This window comes from Pelodiscus sinensis, chromosome 2 (genome assembly GCF_052426305.1).
Source record: "Pelodiscus sinensis isolate ZL-2025 chromosome 2, ASM5242630v1, whole genome shotgun sequence".
Lineage (NCBI taxonomy): Eukaryota > Metazoa > Chordata > Testudines > Trionychidae > Pelodiscus > Pelodiscus sinensis.
Window position 1 is genome coordinate 240,955,401 of NC_143053.1, and position 17,773 is coordinate 240,973,173.

At 43.3% G+C, this 17,773-nt stretch overlaps 1 protein-coding gene across 5 annotated transcripts in view; it reads right to left on the reverse strand.

The window, feature by feature from the left end:
• Positions 1 to 314: 314 nt before the first annotated feature.
• Positions 315 to 17,773, reverse strand: part of DYNC2I1 (dynein 2 intermediate chain 1) — a 100,656-nt gene continuing 83,197 nt past the window's right edge. The window contains exons 22-26 of one of the 5 annotated variants that reach the window (XR_012902113.2): positions 12,602 to 12,701; positions 12,211 to 12,342; positions 9,508 to 9,731; positions 5,837 to 8,615; positions 315 to 1,143 (exon numbers count right to left, since the gene is read on the reverse strand). Coding sequence is in view for 4 of the 5 variants with exons in the window: in XM_006111907.5 (XP_006111969.2) it covers positions 8,444 to 8,615; positions 9,508 to 9,731; positions 12,211 to 12,342; positions 12,602 to 12,701 (628 nt within the window). In the remaining variant the exon portion in view is untranslated. Of the gene's footprint in view, positions 1,144 to 4,098; positions 8,616 to 9,507; positions 9,732 to 12,210; positions 12,343 to 12,601; positions 12,702 to 17,773 lie in introns of those variants that run through there. The other 4 variants (XM_006111907.5, XM_075922734.2, XM_075922733.2 and 1 more) reach the window with 4 other exon arrangements.

A 17,773-nucleotide genomic window follows, 5' to 3' on the forward strand; every position in this document is an offset into this window, starting at 1 on the left:
CCCACCCCACGCTATCATAGTTCCTTAGTATGGACACATTGTGTGAAAAGCAGGAGAGAATAGCTCTGCTGCTCTATTTCCTGTTTCCCTGCTGGGCTGCGGAAACCCCATGAAGAGCAGGGTAGGAGCTTGACTGGCTCTGCCTGAGCCCAGGGACATGCATACCAAAGGATGGCTCCCATCCCCCATCCCATCCTCCCAGGGCTGCCCAACAGAGGTGAAAAAAATCTTCCATTGACTCCAGTGGGTTTAGCATCAGGCCCTGAGGTAGGAACTGATGCTTTTATTATGGACTGAGATATCTTTGTATATTGGGTAAGTTGGTGTTCGACAGCTAGAATTGCCACTACCCATACAGTACCTGTTCTGAGGACAGAGAATGTCACCTTCCAGTACCAGTAATCAAAACACTTAAATTAGATCAAGATTCAAGGTGATTTGATTAGCTAAGGGTGTTACCTACTTACTATTTCAAGGTGTGTATTAAGCCTAGCAGCACAAAGAAAACCTAAGCATCACATATATTACACTATTGGTTGCCATTCCCAGCCTGGGAAAGCTTATGTAAAACTTGGGCAGGCTACCATCCCTCCCACAGCCATAGCCCATTTATATTTTAATATGAATACTCTACCCTGATTTATTAAGCAAATAGTTAATACTGGGCTTCTATTTAAGGAACATTGTATATGTTCATTACTGTGCCACTTTTGTAGACATTTGCCCACAGGCTCAGCTGTCTGAAAAGGTCAACAGAAGTACAATTTCCATAATTTATACGGTTGTTTTTTGCTTGTTTGTGTTTGTTGTCACTATCACTACTACAAGTAATGTCCTGTGGGATATTAGCAGCATTATTATTCTATGTGAACAGCACTTTTTGTATTAACTATGTAAATAATGCCAAATAATACCAAACATGGGAGAATATAGCATTAGGAACAATGTTGCACTAAGAGACACAAGCTGCCTATTAATCATTGTCTTTTCTCCTTTTCCAAGAAGGTCCTGGTGACATTGTAAAGATGATCTCAGAGCCAATTTTCAGCAACAAGCAAAGATCATGCCTCTTCTGCCTAAATTAGGGTGGGCAATGCTCATCTTTCTCGCCTTCAGCAGCCTCCACTCTTCCTTCTCTAAGATCTGGGATTATATTAAACAAGAGGATAAGCAGTAGAAAGAAAAATGTGCAGCCATATTGACAGGCACAAGAACTGATAAATAACCATATACAGGAACAGTATTCAGATTTAAATGGCCCCTATGAACTATTTTATCCATCATAACAAGATGCAGAATAATAAACTATTAGAATTTCATATGTGGCTCAGTTTTCATACAGAGGAGACACAAATGTTACATTCAGGACCCCCAAAGTACCATTTAATATAAAATCAACATGTGCACACCTACATACTAAATTAAAAGCCTACTAAAATGCTTAAATTAGGGAATTGGTGGCAGAATTCTCATTGCTGCATCCGTGCCATCTTTGCATACTTCAAGAACTAATGGTATAAGGGGAAATATTTTTTTTAATGAGCTATAAATGGGTTGGTCTGATCCATGTCTTCAATTGGCAGTGCCCACAAAGCCTGATAAAAACCAAATCTGTTTATGCCTAACATTTGCAATCAGAAATGTGGATGTGCACAGACTACTCCATTGCTCCCAACTACAGTATTTTCATAATTTCCCCCCAAAAGTATGTCATTGCTCACAATGAAAGGGTCATATTCTGACCAGCCTTACTCTAGCCCCTCTCCAGATTCAAACAACCCTCCCTCAGTCATTGTCAAAGAATCACATTTCAGACAGTTCCTAAACCTAAGCCAGATACACACTCTTCTTATTTGACCCATTTAAAAAAGATCATCAGTCTTTAGAAAGAAATGTTATTTAAAAGTTATTCTAATAAACAGATACTAGCTAATTAGTAGACAAATACTTGACTGCTACAGAAGATATCAAACACTAAACATAAAGGCTTACAAATCCATTTAAAACATATATACTGGAAGTATGTGTGTGTATATATATATACACACACACACACACACACACACACACACACACACACACATATACAGGTAGTCCCCGAGTTACGCGGATCCGACTTATGTCGCAGTTACGAACGGGGATTTTCTCGCCCCGGAGGACTCGAGCGGCGGGACGCCTGGTCCTGCCGCCCACCTCCTCCGGGGCGAGAAATGCTGCTCCCCGTCTCCCTGATCTGCTGCGGGAGCCAGCAGACCAGGGAGACAGGGAGCAAAGCGGCCAGGACCCGGGGCCGGACCCGCGGCCGCTTCCAGATCAGCTGGAAGCGCCGCGGGTCGGGCCGGGTCCTGTGCGGCTTTGCTCAGCGTCTCCCTGGTCTGCAGACCAGGGAGATGCTGAGCAAAGCCACGCAGGACCCGGCCCGACCCGCGGCGCTTCCAGCTGATCTGGAAGCGGCCGCGGGTCTGGCCCCGGGTCCTGCGCCGCTTTGCTCAGCGTCTCCCTGGTCTGCTGGGGGGGGGGGGCGCAGCTAGTGCCCCCCCCCCCAGCAGACTAGGGAGATGTGGAGCAAAGCCCGGGGCCTGTGGTAGAGCAGGTGGGGCGCTGCCGGTTGGTACCGCAGCACCGCTCCTTGGCGCTACTGGACCAACCCGGCAGCACCCCAGCTGCTCAGCCCTAGGAGTCCTGATTCAGCCGCTGCTGATCAGTTTCAGCAGTGGCTGAATCAGGACGCCGGGGGCAGAGCAGCTGGGGTGCTGCTGGGTTGGTCCAGTAGCGCCGAGGAGCGGCCGCGCTACTGGACCAACCCAGCAGCACCCGAGCTGCTCTACCCCAGGCGTCCCCAAGTTAGCCGCTGCTGAAACTGACCAGCGGCTGACTACAGGAAGCCCGAGGCAGAGTTGCTCTGCCCCGGGCTTCCTGGAATCAGCTGCTGATCAGTTTCAGCAGCAGCTGACTTGGGGACGCCTGGGGTTCTTAAGTTGAATCTGTATGGGTATGTCTACACTACCCTCCTAGTTCGAACTAGGAGGGTAATGTATGCATACCGCACTTGCTAATGAAGCCCGGGATTTGAATTTCCCGGGCTTCATTAGCATAAGCGGGGAGCCGCCATTTTTAAATCCCCGCTGCTTCGAACCCCGTGTAGCGCGGCTACACGGGGCTCGAACTAGGTAGTTCGGACTAGGGTGCCTATTCCGAACTACCGGTACACCTCGTTTCACGAGGAGTACCGGTAGTTCGGAATAGGACCCTAGTCCGAACTACCTAGTTCGAGCCCCGTGTAGCCGCGCTACACGGGGTTCGAAGCAGCGGGGATTTAAAAATGGCGGCTCCCCGCTTATGCTAATGAAGCCCGGGAAATTCAAATCCCGGGCTTCATTAGCAAGTGCGGTATGCATACATTACCCCGCTAGTTCGAACTAGCGGGGTAGTGTAGACATACCCTATGTAAGTCAGAACTGGTGTCCAGATTCAGCGGCTGAATCTGGATGCCAGTTCCGACTTACATACAGATTCAACTTAAGAACAAACCTACAGTCCCTATCTTGTACGTAACCCGGGGACTGCCTGTACTAAAAACCTAGATTATAGTAGGCAGAAGGATAAAGGAGAATCTATTCCAACATAAAATGAGAAAATCATTCTTTTCTTATTTTCCCAATCCTATCTCCAAAAATAGTATGACAAATTGATAAAACACTTTCCAGACTATTTTTTATAAAACCTGTCATAAAGCATCCTCAGATTTTGAAAGGTTTGAGAGCTATTCTTTCTCAATTATCTTATTATCTCAACTTCTGAAAACTATTTTCCTATCTCTAGGATGAGGTAATATAATGGAAATAATATAAGTGTTTATTTTACAGAGAAAGCCTTTAAAGTATGTTCTAAGCAAAAAGAAATAATAAGCAGAGGTCCTGTCCAAAAATGCAAATTTTGTCTATCTTGCTGGCAATTTAGGATATTTTTATTTTCATGCCCTGCTGGCTGGGAGTTGCTGCTTTGAAAGCAGAATGTAACATTTTATGCAAGTTTCGCATGGATAAATAGTATTCAAACTTTGGTACCACTTTTAAATGGTAGTTTTCTACTAAGTAAAGATGGAAAAAAATTATTTATGTTAATCACAGAAGATAGTAATAATATATAAAATAATATACAACATTACAGAAGTGTGAAATTAGTAACTTATTCATCTTTGGCTGTTTTGAAAGGTTGCACAATAGCAATTTTTAGCTTTTGATTAAAAATCATATGTATGTATACAAGATCCGTTAAAGGATCAAGTGAAAAAAAAAGGCACATCTTCACTCACTGTGCTGGAGACCAATGTTCTGGCATTTGATTTAATGGGTCTAGTACAGTAAAACCTGTGTTATCCAGCACTCTTGGGGATTAGGGTGTTCTGGTTATCTAAAAATTCCAATTATCTGAGGGTCCCATCAACCTAGGAAAAACGAATGGATAATAATAGTAAAACTCAAGTTTTTAATATTGGTAGTTTTGTGGTGGGAGGCAGTTGGTCTCACATTTCTATTTTGAGTTAATGATTAGTACTTCTTAAATAAAAAGCTGTTAAGCCAATCATGGTAAACTAAGCCAGGTTTGTGCACCTGAAGATTTGACAGTATTGTGGCCGGGAGCAATGCCGGATAACAAAGCTTTCACTGTATATACCCGTAAATTGAACACTGAGAGCAGCTCCAGCTGGCATCTGTACTCCTCGCAGTCGTGAAGAGTAAGGGTAGCCGACAGAAGCATTTGTTCCCATCAACCTCCAACAGTGGCGATGGTACCAAGCTTGATTTAAGATAAGCCGACTTCAGCTATGTATTCTATATAGCTGGAGTTGTGTACCTTAAAGTGACCTTCCAGGTCTAGTGTAGACCTTGCCTAAGAACAGACATGAAATATTTGATTAAAGAATGAAAGGGGTAAGAAGGAGTCTTTCCTTGGGATACCACATTTCACAGCTGTCTGGGTATACTATTGATCCTCTAAAACATTCTGAACTTCTGGCTCTACTGATGCCAGTGACAAATTCCTTTGACAATCATTGGAAGCATGAGGGTGATGGTGATTTAGAAGGACCTTTGGTCTGATAGAGCATGGCAGGTCAATAAGCATGGAACACCTTCCCTAAACTTGAGCATAAACCTATTTCATGCTCTTCTGATGACTAGGTAGAAGACCAGTAGAGACTGCTGACAGCTTTATTTTTCAGAATAATCAAGTTATGACATAGCGGGCATGCATCAAAACATGATTTTGTCAGTTACCCTCAGTAATCATCGTTCCCTTCTATTCTTACATTCACTTTTTATTATCTTAAATTAACGTCGGCCCCTGAAGCCAATAGCAGTACTCCCAGTGATTTTGCTGGTGCAAGACCAAGGCTTTAGAACCTACTCTTTGTTGCAGGGATCATGTTCTGCAACATATTTGTATAGCACCTAGTGCTCCTGACCCATGCTATAGTGAAATAATGAACAATATGATGAAAATAGGATTTTAAACACAAAAAGTAAGGTAATTTGTGAAATATGGTGGTGACACGTTTTTTTCTTGCTTGATGTTATAACAATGGTTGGAAGGTGTTGGTATCTATCAGTCTTAACATGCATTATACTTTTCACACATGGGAAAAATAATCATGCAATACTGTTGAACCTAAGCAATTTTTCACAAGTAAGGTTAAATGCAAAAGTTTGGCAGTAGCCATGGGGTCTAAGATGTAAGACTGCAATTAAAAGTTGCTGAGGGGTGAAAGTGCTCAGCACATCTAAAAATCAGAATGTTTCTGTTTAAGTCCTTAAATATCAATGTAGGTCCCTACATTTGAAAGTGTTCGCCTTAGGTGATTTCTTGTGCCTTGCACCCTGACAGTCATGGTTTCCGACCTCATCACAAGAAGCAGCTACCATTTGTTCATTGTCCTGATTCCTGAAACTAGAGAAAGATGATGTTAAAAGATTTCACTATTTCAGTCACTGATCTCTAGAGCTGCTGTATCTAGCAGAGCAGATTTACATCAGATTTTTTGGACAAAACATGGGATTTTGCAGGATTCCCAGGCTCTCAAAATTGCTTCCAAAACTTTCAGAACTTTCAAAATGCCACAGGTCGGGATATATGCTTCAAACATGACAGTTAGGTTGACAAGAAGATCCCATCCAAAGTACAAAGAAACTTGTTCTTGATCTTCACCACTATAACAAGAATATCATTTATCCTCCTTTTTCTCAGAAAAGCTTATATTATTAAGGTGATTTTGTTTTCAAAATGACAGAGAGAAATCCAGAGGTCCATCAGGACAGTGAAAATCCTTATGCTTTTCAATTTCCCCACTGTGGGCATAGATGAGAACAGGTAACAGACCAGGGAACCATGACAGTGTCAATGATTTCTCAGATGAGTGTGGCATTTCCTGTGTCTCTGGGTTCCAGCTACTATTTTTCAAGGAAAGTGAACAGTTTAATTAAATCTACATGCCTAGAAGCAAACTTGTTCTCATACCAGTGTGTATCTTTTATACCCAGCCATTTTTACTGCTAAGCGTTTGGCACCACCACGTGGCCAGTTTGAGTTTATTCATTTAAAGTGACAAGAGATTCTAAACACCTAGTTTTCTTTTGTGAACTGTAAAACACTGAGTTAGAACTCCAAAACAATTTCAGCTTCGGTTGGGAGGAAACACTAAAAATCTGTACACTGGATTCTTACTATTAGAGAGGAAGATGGTTAGGCCACTCGCTTAGGACTTGAGAGACCAGTTATCAGTTCCCTGTTCTGCCATAGACAGTCTGTATGACCTGGGGCAAGACATTTTGATTCTCTGTGCTTCAATTCTCCATCTGTAAAAATGGATATAATTCCACTTCCCTTCCTCACAGTGGTATGGTGAAGATAATACATTCAATATTGCAGACAGCTTTGAGATCTACTGATGAAAAATATTATATAAGGGCTAGGTGTTTAATTATTATTTTCAAAGTAGGGACAATCAGTTCTTGAGCAAGAAGTGAGGTATAATTTCCAGCCTGATTTTTTTGAGTAGCGCATAACTTTTCCAAACAATACTACTTTTGAGTTGAAGCTTTCCACGATGAGTCTCGACAGTTCAGCAAATCCAGCCCAAAATTAAACTAGGACAATAAAAATGGTTATTAAAGACAAATCTATTCTTCCCTCTATAAAGGAGAATTTGGTAATTATCTTACAATTATATAACTGTAGCAATAAATGGATATAGTTTATCTTGGAAAGAGTTGAATATTCCATTGGTCCAAGGGTTTTGGTAAATGGATTAAGATTATTTGCATAGTTTGGAAAACCAGAAAACATAAGGCCGGCACATCCTAAGCATATGTATGTATGTGGGACCTACTTAATAACTAGCAATTTGGCAAATTCTTAGGGTCAAAGTCAGATTCTTTTAGACTCAGACCTACTTATGTCTACTTACTAGTGTATAAAGGATTATAAATTGGTGTAAATGGACATTGACTTATAGAAACATAGGGCTAGAAGGGACAAGAGTCTAAACCCCAAATCTCCATAGTTGCAGTCCCCACACCTTTTAGATTTTTTACAGGACTCAATGCAGATGTAAGGTTAGGAGAAGGTCAGCAGACATTCCATGGGCAACTTAATACAACCTGGGGCTGAATAAGTTCTGCAGAGCCCATACATGCTGGGAACATCTATAACAAGGGACCCAAAGGTCCCATGCCACTTGAGGAGTCAAGTTAGTATGAACAGAGATGAAGGATACCCAGAATCAGTGCAGAGGTACAGGGCCTCCTTGTGGATAGCAGATACTGAACTTCCACAGGTTTTGAGGGACAGATGCCCCATTTCTCCTGCTAAGGACAAACCCTACCAAATTGGGAGAATGAAGAAGACACTCAACAAAGGTCAGCCAGGGTGTTTTTCTGGTCTCTATGCAAGTATCTCCACATTGGGGTATGGTCTAGCAGCCTATGCACAAATGAACAGGTGACAGCTGTGGAGAGGTTGAGACATTTCCAAAGGTAACCTGAACAACCTTTTATGTGTTAGAAAAGCATATATTTAGCTTTATACAGAAGATATGAACTTTAAAATATCTACAGTGTGCTTCAAAATGTAACACTGAGAAGTAGCATATCATATTTTATATTAATATATTTTCACTATTTTACTGAAAACTACCAATAAATATTCATAATCTGGAAGGAAATATAATTAATCTTTCTTCAGATACAATGTTTGCCAAGCTCTGTTCTGTCATTTTTATAATTAACAAAAATATGGTATCTTCCATTGAAATACTGTACTGACATTCTTGTGAAATATATACACTATATATACAAATGCAAAAGCTCTTAAATTATAAATCTTTTAAGTACAGCAAATACAGCCAGCCATATTTGTACATAGAGCAAAAGACAATTTATCAGTTTTATAAGAATTGTTGCAAGAGCAACTGGAGCTTCTCTGACTCTTCTGACTGAGGTAATGCCCACTTCTTCTTTACATACTGAATGTCGATTATCCCAGATTGTTTGGCCAATGCAATCCCCAACAGACCATTTGTTTTTTCTGGTTCACCCAATACAACCATAGTCATAACTCTGAAAGCAAAATAAGAGGGATTTTTTACTGAGACAAAATAAATTGACTAGAAATCCCTGAGACAAAATGAATTGACTAGAAATCCCTGAAACCAGTTTATTTATCAACCTCCAATATGTACTCAAAAGCTTTATAAAGAAAAATTGTAAATAACTGTATTATCTACCAAAACAGGTAAAATGCCAAAATGGAAATATAGAGAAACGTATTATGCTATGGCAAACAATAAGAAAATGACCAATCAGCTGCAATCACACACATACATATATTTTAAGGGGGAATTTTTATCTTAGTTCACCGCCTTCATGTGATCTAATTTCTAGCCATGCTTTAAACATTGGTTCAAGTAAAATAGCTATTATTATACAACATTTCAAAAATAATTGTAGCAGCTTTTTAAAATGATGTTTATTTTACACTGATTTTTCCAAAAATCTTACATAAACCAGCAATCCTAGCCAGATTCTTATCAGGCTCAGTTTCTTTGTACAAAGTACTGTAATATTTAAAACTAAAGGCACAGATGTGAAAGTTTCCTGTTTACACTCAGAAAAAATAATCAAAAAATATTTATATATATATTAAAATGTGTACAATATATATCTAATTTAATAGTGTCCCTCTCTTCGACTCTTCATATTTTCCCTGTCTTTTCTGATCTTGTAAGATGCTAAGTGTTTTGGCTCTAAGTAAGCCAAACATTTAAGTATATGCTTTATTTAATCATATGATTAATCCAATTGACTTAAAGAAATTGGATTAATCATATATTAATAAATTCAGCAAAAGAAACCCTCAAACTTTAGCAAAAAGACAAATTCAATGTAATGTTGCTATCTTATAGCAGCAAGAAAATGTATACATCCAGTAAAAGTCATTTAATTTACTTACTTATCTGACTGAATAATTTGTTTGGCTACAGGACACAGGTCGTTTTCCAGTAAATCCCAAATGTAAACACTAGATGATGCATCCAGAACAAAAAACACAGCAGGTCTTGTGAGAGCCCACTGTAGAGCAATAACTGGCTGTCCATTTGTGCTGTCATTCCACTGTATGAGGGGATGCTCTGATGTCATTTGGTGCAATCTAATACTTCCATCTGAACAGCCAACCTGCACAGCAACATAAAGAAAAATCTTATCCGGGAAAGAAACAAATGAATTAAAATTAAAGTTACAATCCTGTTGTTGAAATGGTCATTTATGTTGTTCAAATATACTGTATTTGACTATGATCTTTACAATAAAAGCAGCTATCAGATTTAGGCGTCACTATTATACTTCAGTGTGTGGATATTAGCAATTGTCCAATTTTAAATTTTTGGAATGGTTTCAAGTTTCAGTGGTAATTCCATTCAAAGCATATTTAAATAATTCAATCTGGCAGACACCAAGATATACTGGGATGAAATCTGCATCATTAGGAAAATCTGCAATCTCCTAGCAAGATAAGACAAAAAAACCCCTTCTCCTGGCTACTTCTACTGAGCCTCAGAAGTAGTCAAAGATTCAAATGGACCCTCCTACACCCCCCCACCCCCCGCCTCCCCAATTACAAATCTCACTAAATCCTAGATTCTACATTATTGAAGTCAATAAGAGTTTGGCCATTGACTTTTCGGAGAGCAGGATCAGATGTCAAGGCTGTAATTCATGTATATCTTCAATAAAAAGACAGATAACCCCCTCATCACTTCCCCCAGATACTTTGTTCTGTCCTTCAGCATTACCATTGTCTTGTCTAGAATAAGATGTAGCCAATTTGCTATAATCCAGACAACTAAGAAAGCAAATTTCATCATACTACTTACGTTTAATGAAAGAAACAGTGCTGAATGTCACCCATATATTTATGGTAAGGCAGTTCAAGCCATCTCGCTATTGTCCTCATTTCCTCACATACACATCGTAGAAGAGGGGAGAAAGAATAGGATTCTCCCTGTGGTTTTTCTCCAGTAGATAGGAACTGATCTCATAAAATATAATTCTGATCTTACTAATCTCCATGAAAACCTCAGGTCAGCAATTTTTAAAGTTAGGCTATGTCTAAAATGCAGGCTTCTTTCAGAAGAAGCTTTTCCAGAAAAACTTCTTCCGAAAGAAAGCATCCACACTGCAAAAGCACATCAAAAAAGCAATCTGCTTTTTCAAAAGATAGCATCCACACTGAATGGACACTATCTCGCATTTCAGCTGTGATTATTATGGACGGAGTGGCCACCAGGGAACTTGTGCTTTTTCCGCTTTCCTCTTCTTTTGAAAGAACTCCCTCTTACCCGTACATATATGCCTTTTTTTTCCAAAAGAACTCTTTCGGAAAAAGGCTTCTTCCTCATAGAATGAGGATTACCAATCTCAGAAAACTGTTCTTTCAATTTTCTCTCGGAAGAACGTGATTGCAGTGTGGATGTAATTGACGTTTTTTCGGAAAAACGCCTGTTTTTCCGAAAAAAACTCTATAGTGTAGACACACCCATATTGATAAATCAAATAGAATCAGCTTGTCCATTGTTATGAGATGGATTGGTCTGTCTAGCTTAGTCCTCATGCCACAAACAAGCCTAATGTTGGTCTGAACCGTGTGAAGGAAGTCATATGACTCCAGCTGCTACAGCAGCCTCAATAACATTTCCCAAACAAGGAAGGTTAAGTATGGAATGGTAAGTGTCCATGCCTAGAAATGTTTTCTAAACAAAGGATTAACTGTTTTTATAGACTTTATATTAATATCTTCCAATAAAATGTCCCAATTCCTTTTTTTCCCCCTTCCCCCAATGTATGATTTTACTAGCCAAGGGTCCATCCAACAAGTTACAGGCTTAAATCACATAGTACTTCTATTACTACAATGAGCTAAATTGACTAAAATTAAAGCAGACTTAATTCTGCATTTGCTTTAATCTAAAAGTACTCTATAGTTATAGATTTGTACACTACAATCTGATCTGACCAAACGTATGCTGGAAAATTTCACAGAGTCAGCATGTCAGTTCTGGTTCTGACCAGAGGCAGTACAGAATGAGTAAATTTGTTGGCCAAACATCAGCCTGATTTACAATCTGTGTAATCCCACTGAAGTGACTGAGATATGGTCCTTAGACATTATCATAGAATATTTAAAACATAATTAAATATCTGGATAAACAGATATGAAATCTTTTTGCAATAATTTTCAACTAGCATTGAGTAAACTTTCAAAAGAAAGGCACTAATTTGTATGTGTGTGTCCATGCTATCTACAAAAGGAAAACAACCCATACTGAGTTCCGGGATAAGAGTGCAGAAACAGGTTACTTAGTTCATGATTCACCTACAAGCTAAAAATGGTCCTAGTCTTAATAAGAATAGGCAATACATTCTAAGAATAATGTATTCTGGTATTGTCACTGTTTCTGTAAGCCAGATGCTTCATCTCTTAGCATATGATGAGTTCAATCACTAATATGCAATACTTGTTTGCTATCTCTCAAGAGGGTTCTGAACTAGGAATGTAAATTAAGTGTTATTAAATGTGTTGAGTTAGAAATCTTAGAAATCCACTACCCCAAATATTTTTAAACTAAAAAATTGTTAGATAAAAAACCTTCCATACCAAAAATATTGGCTTTCCAAGAGGAGAGAAATCGACTGCATTAGCTCTTACTGATCTTGGTCCACCCTGCTGGGGTTTGAACAGCTTTGGAAGAACTCTTAAATCATGTCTTGTACCATGACTTACCACACCCTGTTAATAAAATAAGCAAAACAAAAACATATCATTTTTATCATAAGCATTTATATTAAATAAAGTCCTATGTATTGCAATTTATATAGAGCTGCCATGCTTACGGATCAGGACTAACTAGAATAACATTATTTTAATAATATCAAACAGTATATATTTACACATGCAGTATCTGTATAATTCCAAAGAATTCCAGCTTTTATCATTCGAATAATAGGACAGGAAAGACTAACGCAATGAAATTTAGAATGTTACTCACAACATCTGTTCCAACAATGAAATGATTAGGATTGGAAGGCAGAAACTTAATATTCAGTGTTTGAGGTGTTGTCAGACATAGGATAGCTTTTGGGAAAAGACTGGGGAAAAGCAAAAGAAAAGATAATGTAAATAACCAGGAACTGTTCTCTCAAAGCAATGCAAGTATATATTACATCACGTTATTGCATCAAGGTGTTGTTGTTGTTCTGAGTGTTACATATTTGTTAGAAAAACTGGACACAATTATCTGCTTTTGCACAGTAAGAGGCAGAAAGAACGGTTACTTACCTCGTACTGTGATTCTTTGAGATGTGTTGCTCATGTCCATTCCAATTAGGTGGCAGCGTATACGCGTCATCAGAAGTTTTTCCCTCACAAGTACCCTTTGTACCAGCGGGGAGCCCCCTGGAGTAGAGTCGGTATATCGGCCCATATATACCCCTGCTGGCCCCCTCACCCACTCAGTTCTTTCCTACCAGAATACTCCGGAGAAAGGGTGGCGGGCGGGGATTTGGAATGGACATGAGCAACACATCTCAAAGAATCACAGTTACAAGGTAAGTAACTGTTCTTTCTTCTTCGAGTGATTGCTCATGTGCATTCCAATTAGGTGACTCTAAAGCAGAACCTATGGAGGAGGGCCGGATGTTGAAGCTACAGAGGAGTGGAGGACCGACCTGCCCAGGACAGAGTCTTCCCTGGCTTGATGAGTTACCGCATAGTGATTGGCAATGGTATGGACAGAGGACTATGTTGCGGGTCTGCAGGTGTCCAGCATGAGAACCTGCGCCATGAAAGCAGTGGAGGCTGCCACAGCTCTCATGGAGTGCGCTCTAGAGGGTGGGGCTGGTACCCCTGCTAGGGCATAGCACTCCTTGATACAAGCGGTTATCCAGGAGGAAATCCGCTGGGAGAACACGGGTTGACCCCTCACCCGTTCGGCTATGGCCACAAAGAGTTGCAGCGACTTTCTGAATGGTTTTGTCCTAAGTAAAAAGCTAAAGCCCTGTGAACATCTAGAGTGTGTAAAGCCTGTTCTTTCCCAGACGCATGCGGCTTGGGGTAAAATACTAGCAGGAAAATATCTTGGGAGGTGTGGAAAGAAGACACCACCTTGGGCAGAAAAGCTGGGTGAGGGCGGAGCCTAACCTTGTCTTTGAAAAACACTGTGTAGGGAGGATCTGAGGTGAGCATCCTGAGTTTGGATACCCGTCTGGCAGATGTGTTTGCCACCAGGAGAGACACCTTATAAGACAGGTATAGAAGGGAACACGTTGGTAAAGGTTTGAACAGGGGTCCCATAAGTTTGGAAAGGACCAGGTATAGGTCCCATTGGGGGACGGGCTGGCAGACGTGTGGGTAGAGCCTGTCCAAACCTTTCAGAAACCTGCTGACCACTGGGTTAGCAAACAGAGATTTCCCCCCTTCCCCCAGGTGGCCGCCAAGTGAACCTTCATGGAGGAGGAAGAGAGATCCTGGAGCCTGAGGTCTAACAGGTAATCCAGGATCAAGGAGATCACAGCTCACCTTGGGTGTACCCCTTCTGGGCAGCCCAGATATAGAACCGTTTCCACTTAGCCAGGTATGTGGTCCTAGTGGAGGGCTTCCTGCTACCCAGTAGGACTTCCTGGACCTGTTCTGAGCACTGAAGTTCCTCGGCCGTTAGCCACGGAGCTTCCACACTGTCATATGCAGCGAGTGCAGGTCCAGGTCGTGGAGCCTGCCTGAATCCTGAGTAATCAGGTCTGGGAGCAGCACTGGTTCTCAACCCTCGCCAGGCCGGGACAATTAAAATCCAGGACACCCTGAACTCCCGCACCCTGAGTAAGACCTTGTGGATTAGCGGGAATGGTGGGAAGGTGTATAGTAAGCCCTGCGGCCAGGAGAGAAGGAGGGCATCTCCCAATGAGCCCTGTCCCTGTTCCATGTGGGAGCAGAATTGGTGGCACTTCCTGTTCTGCCCTGTGGTGAAGAGGTCCAGATGGGGAGACCCCCACGCACGGAAGATAGATTGGGCTACATCCCACCTCAGATACCATTCATAACCTGCAAATGACCTGCCTAGTTTGTCTGCCAGGACGTTTTGGGAGCCCGGGAGGTACGAAGCCATCAGGTGGGAAGGAAAACTGCACAAGCTAATCGGACTACCCGGAGCTCCCTGATGTTGATATGCAGGGAGATCTCATCCGCAGACCACATGCTTTAAAGGTCTCCCAGGTGGGCTCCCCAGCTGGTGTCTGACACGTCCGTGACGTGTCGGGTGGACAGTACCTGTCTGGAAAATGGTACCTCTGTGAGACCTCTTCCTGGCTGGTCCACCAGTTCAGCGCGAGGAGGATGGAAGCGAGGACCATAACCACCCTGTCCCATGAATGGATGACCGGGTTGTGGGCTCGCGAAAGCCACATCTGTAGCGGGCGCATGCGCAGCTTGGCGTGTTGCACTACATAAGTGCAGGTGGCCATGAGACCGAGGAGGCGCATGCAAGTCTGAGCGGTGATCATTGGAAAGTTCTTGAGCTCCCTGACCGCCGCCTGTATCGCGAGAAACCGGGACTTGGGTAGGGAGGCTCTCGCCGAGGTAGAGTCCAGGGTGGCTCCCATGAACTCTATTATCAAAGTGGGAATTAGGGATGACTTGACCAGGTTTAACAAAAGACCTAGATTGTCAAGGAGTGCATGCACTACGGTGATGTGCGTTCGCACCTGTGACTCCGAGCTTCCCCTCAGGAGCCAGTCATCTATATAGGGGAACACCTGGATACCCCTTTTTCTGAGTGCAGTGACTACCACTGCCATACACTTGATGAAGACACAAGGGGCCATGGAAATACCAAATGGGAGGGCTGTGAATTGGTAGTGGTCCGGGCCCACAGTAAATCTGAGGAATTTGGGGTGGTGGGGGGGGCAATGGAAATGTGAAAGTAAGCATCTTTTACGTCAAGGGCAGCGTACCAGTTTCTGGGGGCTAGTGAGGGAATTATGGACACCAATGTTACCATTTTGAACTTTGCTTTGGCAATGAAGGAGTTGAGGGCTCTTAGGTCCAGAATAGGACGCAGGCCCCATTTGGCTTTTGGGACCAGAAAGTAGTGGGAATAGAACCCCCTCCCCTGAAACTCAGGGGGAACGTGTTCTATCGTCCCTATCCTAAGGAGATGTTGGACCTCCTCTTGAAGCAGAGGCTTGTGAGATGGGTCCCTAAAAAGGGACGGGGTAGGGGGTCGGGAAGGGAGAGGGGAGTGGAAAGGGATTACAAAACCCCTTTCCACTATCTCAAGCACCCAGTGGTCCGAATTGACCAACCGCCAGGCTGGGGTAAAGTGGGATAAACAGTCCTGGAAGAGAAATGGGGAGACTGGAAGGTTGCCCTCGTAGGTCCCGTCAAAACCACTGATGGGGACCGGAGGATTTGTTGGGGGGGCCCCTGGTTGTGATCAGGGATTGGGCGAGGGCGACGCCTGTTGTTCCTGCCATTACCACTTCTGCTCCTACGATGGGAGAAGTCAGTACACGGACCCTAGGGAGGTGTTCTAGGAATATTCCTAATGGGGAAGGGGCACCTCAGGGTGGCTGGGGTGTGCATGCCCAATGATTTTAGGTCGGTGTCTTTCAGACCATGGAGCCTCTGATCAGTTTCCTCAGAAAAGAGCAAAGGGCCTTCAAAAGGGAGGTCTTGTATGGTGTTCTGGAGCTCTAGAGCAGTGGTCTCCAATATTTTTACACCCAAGATCACTTTTTAAATCCCAGAACAGGCGAAGATCTACCGCCCCGCCCCTTCCTTGAAGCCCTGCCCTCTCTATTCTCCTCCTGTCCCATCACTTGCTATCCCCAGCCCTTACTTACACACTCTGATAAACAGTTTATTTTTAAATTATGGGATATATAAAATTAAAATAACGTCTCTATAGTTATGAAGTAAATGGTCTGTTTTTTATTCATGCTATTTAAATATAAAATAAAGCATTTATAATTATACATTTTGTGGGGACAGAGTTTTGCGGCTGGGGGCAGGGAAGAGGGAACAGGGTGCTGGGAGGGCAGAGGACACGGTTCTGCAGCAGGGGACAGAGTGCCAGTGGGGACAGAGTTCGGAGAGTGGGGACGGGAATAGGGACAGCATTCTGTAGCTGGGGACAGGGGACAGAATTCTGTGGCTGGGGACAGAGGAGTGGGGACAGAGTTCGGGGAGTGGGGACAGCGTTCTGTAGCTGGGGACCGGGGAGTGGGGACAGAGTTCTGTGGCTGGGGAGTGGGGGCTGGGGAGTGGGGTGCAAGTGGAGGCAGAGAGTCCCCTGCATCTGCCTCCTCCCAGGATTCCCCCCCCCCCCCCGAGGGAAACCAGCGCGTGCCTGCCTCGGGGCCAACCCCCTGCGGTGAAGGGAAGCCCCAAGCGCGCGCCTGCCCAGAGGGCCGACCCCTCCCCGGAGCAGGGAAGCTCCATGCGCGCCTGCCCCGGGGCCCACCCCCCCGCGCACGCGTCCCCCGGGGCTGACTCACCACTCCTGTGAGGTGCAGGGAGCCGATGCTCCCTCCAGCAGTACACCCAGCAGACCAGCTAGTGCACTTCTGGAATCGCTGGAAGTGGCGCTAAGCTGTGGGACTTCTGTCCATCCCCGAGAAGCTGACACTACCTCCATTTTCACTTGAGGTAAGTAGTGGGGCTTCTCAGGGGTGGGAGAGAAATGGGGGCGGGGCGGACAGGATGCCTCGCAATCAATTGGTCGAGGCCTCGCGATCAACCTGTTGGTGACCACGGCTCTAGAGGAACCCCAGAAACCTGTAGCCAGGAACTGCAGCATAAGACCACCCAGAGACCATTAATCGGGCAGCAGAGTCAGCCAGATCTAGAGCTGCATGGAGAGCCGCCCTAGAAATCGTTCTCCCTTCCTCATGGAGAGCTTTGAATTCTGCGCGGGACTCTTGGGGGAGTAGGTCCGTGAATTTGTCCATCAAGGCCCAGGTGTTAAATGCATACCAGGACAAGAGGACCTGTTGGTTTGCAATGCAGTACTGGATACCACCGGATGCGCAGACCTTCCAGCCTAGCAGGTCAGTTTTCATAGCCTCTCTGCTCTTAGGGACAACAGCAGGCTGACCTTGTCTCTCTGATTCACGGCTTGTACCATGAGAGAGCCCGCTGGGGAGGTAGGAAAAAAGATGCTCATTAC